The 11,481-nt window shown below is 35.0% G+C and overlaps 1 protein-coding gene across 1 annotated transcript in view; it reads left to right on the top strand.

The window, feature by feature from the left end:
- The window catches only part of Lonrf1 (LON peptidase N-terminal domain and ring finger 1), a 44,657-nt gene that overhangs the window by 13,833 nt on the left and 19,343 nt on the right, over positions 1-11,481 (top strand). The window contains exons 2-4 of the mRNA XM_033765582.1: positions 4-96; positions 8,695-8,813; positions 10,384-10,506. Of these exons, the coding sequence (XP_033621473.1) occupies positions 4-96; positions 8,695-8,813; positions 10,384-10,506 (335 nt within the window). The remainder of the gene's footprint in view (positions 1-3; positions 97-8,694; positions 8,814-10,383; positions 10,507-11,481) is intronic.

Raw genomic sequence — 11,481 nt, 5'->3', positions numbered from 1 at the left:
CGGGCTTCCTGCCGTGCTTTTCCCTGCAATTGGCAGCTCGGGTCCGGCCCGGGGAACATCAGCCCGGACTGGAAGAGGGTCCCCAGCCGAGGCCGGGTAACGGCTTTTACCCCCCCGTCGCACAAAAGTCACCGGGGCAATTGGAAGCCGCGGGAGGGCAGAATTGCATAAGCTGGGGGGTGGCGTTGTGTAACGAGTGACGTCCGGTGGGCGTGGCGGGAGCTCGGCGCCGGCACCCAGCACCCGGAGGCCCAGCTGGCCGCTGAGCTCGGAACCGATATTAAACCAGTGCGCGGTCGGCTCTTCCCTGAAAATGCCCTCAGAATTGGCCCTCTCGGAAGTTTCAGCCTGCCTGTTTCATCTCATATACTTCAGTATAGACATTTGTGCTTACTTTGAAATGCACTAGTTTTGTAAGATGTAGAGGTAGAATTTGTGCTTCGCGCGCGCTCTCGTTCTTTGCCTTCACAAATAAGTTATGGGGAAAGGTTTTGTAAGTCTTTGTGTTCCTCTTTAAGGTACGGCAGCTTTGGCCTCTTAACCTAGGTTAGTACCTTTCTGAAAATGTTTAGAATCCAAAAAAGAAAAATGTCAAGTTTAGGTAAAGAGGAGAGTTCTTTAAGTCAGTTGGAATTTTACCTCCCTCACCCAGAGGACGTTGTGTAAAGCAATATCTGAAACAGTTTCTATGCCTTATGGGGGTGGTGCTGGTGCAGACATCTAGTGGCTTGGCCAGGGATGCTGCTGAAACATCCCCCAAGGCAACAAGACAGCTCCTACAACAAAAAAATAACTGGCCAAAAATGTCAGTAGCGTCACTGCTGATAAATCTGTGTTAAGCATATTTGAAGGTCGTAATGCTTATGCATTGACATAAAATAGTACTTAAGGGAGTGATCGTCACGAAAATGAGTAGACATCTAAATACAGTATAAACAGACCGTAGTAGTAATTCAAAGTATATTTTGGGTCTTTACTCTCGAGTGCTTAGTCATGTTGAACTAGTGACAATATCTTGAGTTAATGCCTTCCAGTTCCAATTACAAACCTGAGGTTTGTTTTCGTTCAGTATTTTATGGGAGTAGATAGTTACAAAATAGAATTATAGACCCAGAACAAAAGGAAACCATGAGGTATCCAGAATTTTGGTGCCAATGACTGTAGCTGTCTGGGTGCATAGATTCAGAGTGGGATGCTGAGCCTGAGTGTACAGACCATGCAATACCTGGCCTTGATCTCAAAATGAGGAAGCACAAGTGGGGACATCAGAATGACTGGTCCACTGTCACACAGCTGTTTCTTGTACAAGCTGCTCTGTGTCCTCCAGTTCTCCTACATGTTGTCCCAGCCTTTATACCTCATCCAAGAACAATACCAACATACGTTTCCAAGAAGGTTTTTTCGTTGGTCAGTGGTATATAAGAGGATGAAACTTCAGATGTAGTTATTTGACCTTCCCTTAAATTAGGTGATTCATAAGCATTCAGGTCCTACTTAATCCATGGAAGAACAAGTGAGCAAATTTACAAGTAAGATCCAATTTAACATTCAATAACTAATATTTTAACTAAGGAAGATCCTAAGTCTTGTATTGAGGATGTTATTTTTAGCAGAAAAAAGGCTCAGAAAGATGGACTGCTATTTTTTGCATAGACTGCACATGGGCATTTTGCCCATTAAGTTAATCTGACTTTTCCATCTCATGTCTTATCACCTCACTAGTTTATTTTTTTTCTTCATTTGTAGGTCTTTCAAAACTCATTAATTTCATAGTTGAGCTTGTGTTGCACTGACACTAATGAAGCTTAAATTGTTTTTAACCTTTTGAATTGTTAAAGTGTAGTAGAAAGAAGAATGTAGAGCTGAACAAACTATAGTTGGTAAAAGGTAGATTTATATGTTTCATAATTTATGGGCATAAAGGATGAGTATATAACTCAGTGGTAGATAACTTGCCTAGCAATCTTCAGAATTGCAAAAAATTTATGAGCATAACCAAAAATGATAGATAATGGAGTCATAAGTTTATTTGTAATTTTTTAGGTTGTAACTGTTGTTACCAAGGTAGCTAGATGGGCATTTGAAATGAGTTTATATAGTTGTACAGTTTTAGTTATTAATGCTACTGTCATTGTTAATGATGAAAAAGATCTTCACTGTAATTTCTTCATATATTTCCCATCATGAAACAAATACTATTAGCTAGAAAAAATAACCTCATTTACAGTTAGCCCACACATATTCAAAATTATCCCTGCCAACAGAAAAGGAAAGCTTGAAAACCTTTGCCAAAACCAGAAGTTCCCATTGAGATTACATAAGTTTCTGTTGCATTGAAATATATTTAGATAACATTTAATCCATTGATCTTTTGGTATTAACTCTCGGATGTTTCATAACTTTCTTTTTAGTATTCAAGGGTGTTATGTAAAAGTCTTTTCTGCATTGAGTCTTTATACTTGAATCTGTTAAAGTGACCCCAGTATGTAATGCTTCTTTTTGTTCTCAATGGATTTTTACACTGACTTGCTTCCCTCCTTTGTTCAGCCTTCTTCCCCAAAGAAGACAACAGTGTAATTTACAGTTCGAACTGATTTTTAAAAAATAATAAAGGTCATACTAGGGATAACCTTTTAAATGTACACTATTTGGGAAGGAAAATTTTGTCTTCAATATTAATTGAATAGTCTTTGAAAGCTGTTGCACAGCAGTTTAACATCTGTATCAGCTGATCCTCAGAGAGAATCAGTGAAGTCCTGTTGTCCTCCTGAAGGAAAGGGAGGCTGCTAGACACAGGTGCAGTGACTCTGTGTCCTGGAAACAGGCTACCTGGGGAGGAAGCCATGCAGCCCTCTGCCCACTCTTGCTTTGGGCCTGTCACCTAACCTGTGTTTTGGTTTTCTTCTCTGTACAGTGAACAAAGCCTTTACTTCATAGGGTTGTTGTGAGCTCTAATCTAAATGAGTCAAAACATGGAAAGCACTTCAAAATAGTACTTCAAAAAAGTACTTTGATAAAACCTGGGATATATTAAATATTTTTAGAATATAGTTGTTATGGCTAGAAGATGATTTAGCTGAATCTAAACCTTGTGAGTTTAATTCCTATTCTGTTTCCTCTACTGCTTTAATATTACCAGAATAAAGGCTAAATCCTGATTCTATTTTGCACATTAATTAGCAGTTAATATTTTAACACAATGACATATAGATACTGCTATACTATAATTAGATTAGTCAAATTATAGGTAAATATTAAGTATATTTAAAGAGAAGGTGAAGGGTTTTTAATATCTTAAATAGCTCAGTGGGTTAAAATGAAGATATCTGAATATATTGAATCAATAACTTATTTATGTTCCTTATATGAAAGATTCGAAACATTGACAGATATATGTTGCTTTGTAGTTAACAAAGTATTTTCACTTCCATTATTTTAAGTCATTCTTATAAAAGAGCATGTGAAATAAAAGGCAAAATATTAGTATTCATAATTCAGATATTAGAAAAAGCCCCAAGATTTTTATTAAGACAAGTAACCAAATTAGAACTAAGAGCAGCTATTGCTTCTGAACATGAAGTGGATTAAAGAAATTACCATCTTAGAAATAAATCTTAAGCATTCTTATTATTCACCAGCAAATATTTACCTAATACCCACATATATCAGGTACTGTTTTAATTTGGGGGAATATAGAAGTGAGCAGAATAAAATCCCAGTCCTTACAGAGTTTATTTTTTTTATAATTGCAGCAAATTGGTATCTATTGAATAACTCAGGAAATAAAAAAGAAACAACCAGGATTTGTTGCATAAATGACTTCTAATTAACTGAGCTTGTATGTGGTATAACTCTAATTTGTTTCTTTGATTTATAAGATGCTGTAAGGGTCTTTGTAATGCCTCAGTTACTAACAAGATCAGTTATGGCATATTCTTACTGAAGTAGATTAAAAAATGTTATAAATTACTATGATGTGTGCCCTGTTTAAAAATGATTTCCATTTTACCTGTTTTTATTCATCAAATAATGTCAAATATACCAAAACTTAGTTATCTTATATTTCTACTATTTATATATTAACTTTTTGTTCAGGATTGTTTTTGTATTTGAATATTTCTCAATGGTTTGAAAACATTCAAATAAAATTTGAGATAAATTTGTAGAGTATTCTAAAAATGTTTTTCAAAATTGAATTATGTATTATGAATAACTTCAGAGAACTTTAAATGCAAGACAGACACTTCTCTTTGGTAGATAGTGTTGATCTTTGTTTTCTTTTACCTTGGTCCCATGCTCTTATCTACACTGCTGATCCCTAAAGATGCTTCCCATGTCATCTAATGTTTGTAAGAGAAAACAACAGAGTAGAATGCATCCTTGTATGCCTTGCTTCAAGAGCTAGCCTAATTTTTAAATCAATGTGTTCTGAAATATTTGTAGTTATCCACAACTACTATTGTTGATAATAATTGTGTGTCAGGTAGTATGTTACCTAGTTGTGTGCATTATTTTATCGGTCCTTACAACAGCTTTAAAATGTATTTTATAGGTGAACATTTTAAAGGAGAGGAGGCTAAGATTCAGAGCATTAGATAGATTTCCTAAAGGGAATCTGAGTCCACATTTTTTAATCCAGTGTTTATGATCTTAATCACTGTGCCAAACTCCTATTCCTGGATATTATTAACCAGTAATGATATCAGTTAGCATCTTTCACATTATCTATGATAACCAGGTTCTACCTTACTAATTTAATAAAATAGTAGAAGCAAATAATGACATTTTGATTGGCCATTGGATATTTTGATAGCTTCACATTATAAGACACTCAAAAGAATAAAAGGATATGAATAGAGCATTTTGTACACCAACATAACCCAAATACCTTAATAAACACGGTAATATACCATTTAATGATAAGATGCATTCTGAGAAATGTATCAATTAGACTATTTCATCATTTTCTGAACACAGTATACTTACTGTTCAAATCTAGGTGGTATACTATAGCCCTTTACACATCCGGTCTCTTTTATGCTCTTTTGGGACTACTATCATAAATTTGTTGTCTTGCTGACTGAAATGCTATTATGTATTGTGTGACTGTATAGTTTTAAAAGCAGACTTGCTGAAGAAATGCATGCTAAAATAATGCTATTTTTCACTTGCATTTTTCTAGTAAACAAAACAGCTAGCTGGAATATAAAATCAAGTTCTTATAAAAGCAGAAATGTGTTGACAATTTTGTATATTTGTTATACTTTTTCTATTAGTAAAACGTTGGAGGTAACTTACCTGCAGAATAAGGAATTTTTAGGTAGATTATATATATATATAGTAGAATATTTTATATTCATTAAAATGTGAAATAGTGACAGTTATAGATAGTATATTTAATAAAATGCATACTACAGGTGTAATTTACACACATATACAGTACAAGCTATATACCATTAAAAGAATTTTATGGGTGGCCTTTGGTTTAAACCAGCCTACTTAAGTTGCAGCAGACCAGACCAAGACTGTTGGAGTCACTTGCACTAAGTACCATGTAATCCAAAAAAATCAGAAGATTCTAGTCAACCTATCAGTATAAAGAAGCCTTTCTCTTTTAACCCTATAAGGAAGGGTAACTTTGAAGCAACCAATCCTCTTTTTGTCCCATTTTGGAGTTTCTTAGCTTGTTTCTATATTCAGCTAATCAGAATACTCTATTTTATAGAATTACTTGTTGCCCAATTCTAGATTTGCAAATAAAAACCAATTAGATATTTAAACAACAGTTGTGATAATTTTGTCTTTTGGTAGCACCAACACTGGCTATTTCTTTGTGATTAAAAAAAGATGATTTTTAAGTGTCTCGTATAATTTTTAATTTTATGAGTAGATATTTTAAACTTTTGCAATCTTGAAAAAAATATTTCTGAAATATGGAGTAAAGAACAACTTTAAGACTGCCATGATGTTAATTATGGTTTCCTACTGATTGGAAACTCACTTTGGCTTCCAAAGACCCTGGATAGCCAAAGGCTAGTTTCTTGAGAAGAGCTGAGTTTTGTTTGCCTAATGACTGACAAATAACAATACTGACTTTAAAAGTAGAGAAAGGGGGAACATGACCTGAGACACTCAAAGGAGTCAGATTTTAGTGAGTGTCCTTTGTTCAGGAAACACTGAGCTGGATTTGAGGGTACCAGATAGGAAATAGGGGTGGGAACTAAAAAACCAGATTTTAGAGTCAAACTACTCTAAAATGCTATGTATACACACAGTGAAGAAACAGAATCATAATAGCAAACAAATAGTGCTTTTGTTATGCCAAGCCCTGTTCTGAGTGCTTTACATACATGAACTTACTTTCTTGAGTAACCTTGTGGGGTAGATGCTGTTGTTAACCTAGTATGGATGTAAATAGCAAGAGTGGTGTAGTTAGAATCTTAAATCTATCACTTACCAGCTCACCCTAGGGAAGGAATTTGAGCTCTCAGTGCACAGTTTCCTTATCCACAAAAATGTGAACGAAAGCAAGATCCACACAGGATTTTTCTGAAGAGTGGAAATCATTTAGAACAGAACCAGCAAGTGGTGCTTCTGAAAAAATAAAAATTTAAAAACCCTTCAATTTTATAACAAAGGAAACTGAAGAGATGACTTGTGACTTCCTGGCACACAGTAAGTGAACAGTCCCCGCTCTGAAGTTTAGGCACGCTGACCTTAAGGCTCCCACTCTTGATCTGTGGAATGCCTTTTGTCAAGGTAGACTCCATAGAAAGTATTTTGTGAGGAGATTGGGGAACTGCGTCTTGTTAAATAGAAAAGTGATCTGAAGAATAGCAACACTAAATAAGGAATAGTATGACAGGGAAGGAGGCATAATACATTTAGCTCAAACCAGTCATCTTCGTATTTTTTTCACTTTTTCAACAAATTAGAAGTGTACAGTGTCAGGTGCTTGTTGCCATAGCTAAGCACCAGGGATATCTGCCATACTGGACCGAGCAGATCCTTCCCAGGGACCTGGGCAGTGAAGGGAATTGTGCATTCCAGAGCCCTCAAGGTCAGGGAGAGGCAGAGCAAATATTGTTGGTTCAAACTTGAGTTAATGACAGCATGGCCAGGGCTGACTGCCTCTTTTTTTTTTTTTTTCGGTCACTTTTCTTCAAAATTTATTTGGACAGTGGTTATCCTGTATACTTATTATTTAAGGGGCTTCAGTTAGTACATTCGGCTCATTTTTAGAATCAAGGATTTGAAATAAATGGGATAGATCTGATCTGTTTTGTAAACTGATGTTTTTCTCCAATAGAGTCATTTAGGATAATTATTCCATTCACATTTGAAATTTTTAGTAAAAGGAGTTAAGCAAGTGTTTCAAAATCTGCCTTTCTCTTCATCTCATTGTGGGGTATACTTTTCTAACCCCAATATTGACTTTTAAAGACATTCTTTATAATGTATCAGTAGCTTGAATGTTTCTGTGGAGAGAAGAGAGCCTTTTTTCCACTTTGGTTATAATGAAGACTTTTGTTTTTCTTAGCCGTGTTTAATAATTGACATATTGTTAGGTACATTGTGATATTTTGGTAGATGTTTATATTGTATAGTGATTAAATCACAGTTGTTAGCATATTCATCAATTTTATAGATTAACTTTTTTTCCAAAGGCAGATTGTCTCCAGCATCTCTTTCACTGCTTCCCTATAGAGATGACTAACAAGTAAAGGCAAAGAAAAAGGTAGCTGTTCAGTAGTGCTGAATGTGCATTGTACCAAGTGTAGAATCTGATGCAAGAAGAAAAATAATTGAAAGGAAGAGCAGTAAGAGTTCTGAAGAGTGGGCCAGGTGGCTTGTTTTCACAGTGAACTCCTTTTCTGTAGAGTGGACCCTCTCAAGGATACCTTGGAAGCCCTTGAGCTGATGGTGGAAAACTGCATTTCTTCCCCAGAGTTTGGTGCTGAAGTTTTTACCACTCATTCTTTGGCTGTGTTCATGTACCATTATGTTTTCTGATCTCCATTTGTGTTTAACAAATCAATGTTACGTGGTGCTGTTTCATAGTCACATAAAATTGTCCCAGCTAAATTAAGCTCCTCAGAAGCAGGAATAATGTAAGATACTTTTAGCACCTACAGAGTCTAGATTTGTGTTAGGAATTCTTTAATTCTTCATTATTCATGTCAAACTTCTAATTTTTATGTATTTTGTTCAGAAATAATGATTTTTCAATTAAAAGACAAAACATTCTAGGCATGTCTTTTTATGAGGAAGTAAAAGATTCTCAAGAAATACTAATTTCATTTTATTTAAAAACTTTCATTGATATAAAATTGAGCAAATATAATTCCAGTTCTCATGTACTAAGATATATGTAAATATGTAAGATGTGACTTTAAAATCTTTATAGACTACTCTTTTTAAAAATAGTATTTTTTCTTAGAGGTATTCATATCATAAACATATTTTCAGGATTCTTAAAAATAATCCCGTCCAGTAAAATAATCTGCTTGTTATAATTCGATCAAACTTACAGGTAAGATTCAACATGTAAAAGGATTATATGTATCTGTCCTTGGTTTATAAACTTTAACTAGGTTATTCTTCTAGAATCATAACTTATTTCTTGGCCTATGATATTTTGTGGATTATACAGTCTTTCTAAAATAATCATATCCTTTCAAAATACTATTTCAGAGCCCAGTGACCTGACTCTGAAAATTTACAGAGCAGAATCTTATGCTGGTCTTCAGGAATTTAAAGCAGCCATTGAAGATTTAAATTCAGTTCTCTTTCAACTTCCACATTGGCCTGAGGTAAATTAATGTTTGTAAATTGCGTAAATATTAAGATATTAACTATAGGGAACTTTGGTTTTGGTTACAGATTTTAACAAAATGGGTGGTTGGCTCCAAATAGCATAATAGCATTCTAGAAATCTGGGGTCAATATTTTGAGTAGATTATATCATCTGACAGTTTTTAAATTATTAAAAAAAAAAAACAACTTTTCTTCCATTACCAAAGAACAAGCTGAATTCATGATACAGGGGGAAGACAAAGATATTGTTACACAAAATTTTTACAAAGAAATACAGCTTACCATGTTGTGAAGTTGAACTCCAGATAGACTTCACTGAAGAAGGCTTGTTAATGGAAAGAGCCGTGTTCTTAAGGCCAGAAAATGTTTGAGGTCTTGGAATGGTAATCAGGTGACTAGGCAGTGAACTATACAATAGACGGGCAAAACAAGTTGCCTTGCTCCTGGTATTTTAAAAAGACTTGAGGAAGGTGTATAATATACAATCAATTGATTGTTTCTCGTTTTTACCAAATTTTACAGTCTATCTCCTGTACATATTCTTGAAGCTAGAGGTTACACTTTTATGTGACTTTTCTCCCTCCATTCAAAATTGTGTCTTTGAGAACAGTATAGAAAGATAATCTAAAAATTATACATCAGTGAGGAAAATAATGCAAAGTTGTATGATTGCATGATTGATTAGTACAAAGCAAATATATATTAAGAGGGCATTGGTAGGTTTGGATGTTTAAGAAAAGGAAAGAATCCTCTTGACATCATTGAAGTGGTATAATTGGAGATGTAGTCCTCTTCAGACATTTCAGTCGCAGCTAAAAAACTGACTTGAACATTCTTTAGGTTCATATGATGTTTTTTAATACTGATGAATTACATACATAGAATTAATACATAGAATTATGGATTAGATTAAAGTGAAAAAAAGTTTTATAAACCATAATTCTATGTTTAAAGCTTGCCAGTTGACACTACGTTGGACTGACCACAAAGTGAATTTTTGGTTTATCCATGATAATTAGTAGGTTTCCAGTTTTTGTTATAGAACTTGCTGACCTCATGAGGAGAAAAAAGAAAAGACAAGGGATTTATGAAAAGTGTCTTATGTCTATAAATATTTTCTTAAGGAATATTATTGCCAAAGATATATCTATCCCTTAAGGATCTGGGATGCATTTACCATAAAGTACTAATACTATGATGAATTTTTTCATCACATTTTAATGTTTTTTAATCTTAATGCATTCTAAAGTCAGTATAATTTTACATATTATTTCCTCTTTTCCTTCAAATTTTTAAGAAGTTAACAAGTTGGAGCGTTCTGGTCTTGACAAGCTCTAACTTGCTGTGAACTTTGGTCAAGCCATTTTGTGGCTCTCAACTTCCCTGGAGATTCATTAGTGCTTGTTCAGGGTAGTGTGTAGATAAAGCTCTAAAATTCCTTGGCCTCCTCAGTGTTACTCAGATTTAGAATCAGTATTTCTGAGCACTTTTTTTTTCCTTTACTTGATCATGATTTTCTTAAGTAGTTCTGCCTGTAAAGGTTTCTTATGTGTGCTTTTGTTGAAGGTCTACTTCAGGAAAGGGAAAGTACTCCAGGATGCTGGCTTTTTAGGTGACGCCTTACAACTCTTTCTTCAGTGCTTAGCCCTTGATGAAGATTTTGTACCTGCAAAGCTACAAGTAGAAAAGGTAATAGTTTTTTTTTTTACCAACTGTAGCAGTACAAGGCAGACCTAAGACCCAGGTCTTTTTCAGAAATGCTAATTTGAAAGTGTATAAAACAACAAAAATAGTGAGTAATAGAGGAACAATTTTGTCACTGTCTGGGAGTAGGTCAGGCCCTCATTTCCACATTCTTGGTGTTGCCAACAAAGAATTGAAGCAAGCACTCAAGTTAGATTGTGATAGCAGAAGTTTATTGAAAGCAAAAGGAGGCCTAGGGAGACCAAGCAGGTCAGTATCAATGAAGAAGAAAGGCAAAGCCAAGAGGCTTTTAGGGCAGTGTGATTTTGCAGTGATTCCCTCATTTGTACCTCCTTCTATGGGAGTGGTCTTAGGCCCTGTGGGGAGAGTAATGGACAGCTCTTTCCTGTATAACGTCTGGGATTCTGTGAATGTTATTTGCATAATGCCACTGTTTTTAATTAGATTCAGTTAATTAGATGCAATCTCTGTGCATGAAGGCTTAATTGCCCTGGAGTCGACCTGAGGTCACTCTAGCACTTAACTGTGTCTGCCTGCATCTGAGGTCTTTCGCTACACTGGTTACCTTGATTTTGCCATCTGGCTTTGAGCCACAAGAGCAGAATGCAGAGATGGACTAGTGTGAGGTTTCAGGGTAGAACTAGGTTGGTGAGTGTCCTTAGCTGGTTTTCTCTGCCTGCACATGACCCCTGTCTGTCCCTGAATTATTTTGACAAGTGATTTTTCAAATCCATATATTTAGTGTATTGAATTCTTAGTGAAATCAAAACATTTCATTCACAGGTACTTTATTTTGTTTCATTTATATGTCCACTAGTACACATTGAATGTCCCCAGTATTTTTGCTTCATTTAGATCATTCCTAATAGAGGTTAACCATCCCTAATTTGGAAATAGAAATGCTCCAAAATCTGAAACTTTATGAGTGCAACATGATGCTACAAGCAGAAAATTCCATAT

Source organism: Fukomys damarensis, unplaced genomic scaffold (genome assembly GCF_012274545.1).
Source record: "Fukomys damarensis isolate Sample0158 unplaced genomic scaffold, DMR_v1.0_HiC HiC_scaffold_18, whole genome shotgun sequence".
In the NCBI taxonomy this organism is placed as follows: Eukaryota; Metazoa; Chordata; class Mammalia; order Rodentia; family Bathyergidae; genus Fukomys; species Fukomys damarensis.
This window is presented reverse-complemented; position numbering and strand designations above follow the sequence as displayed.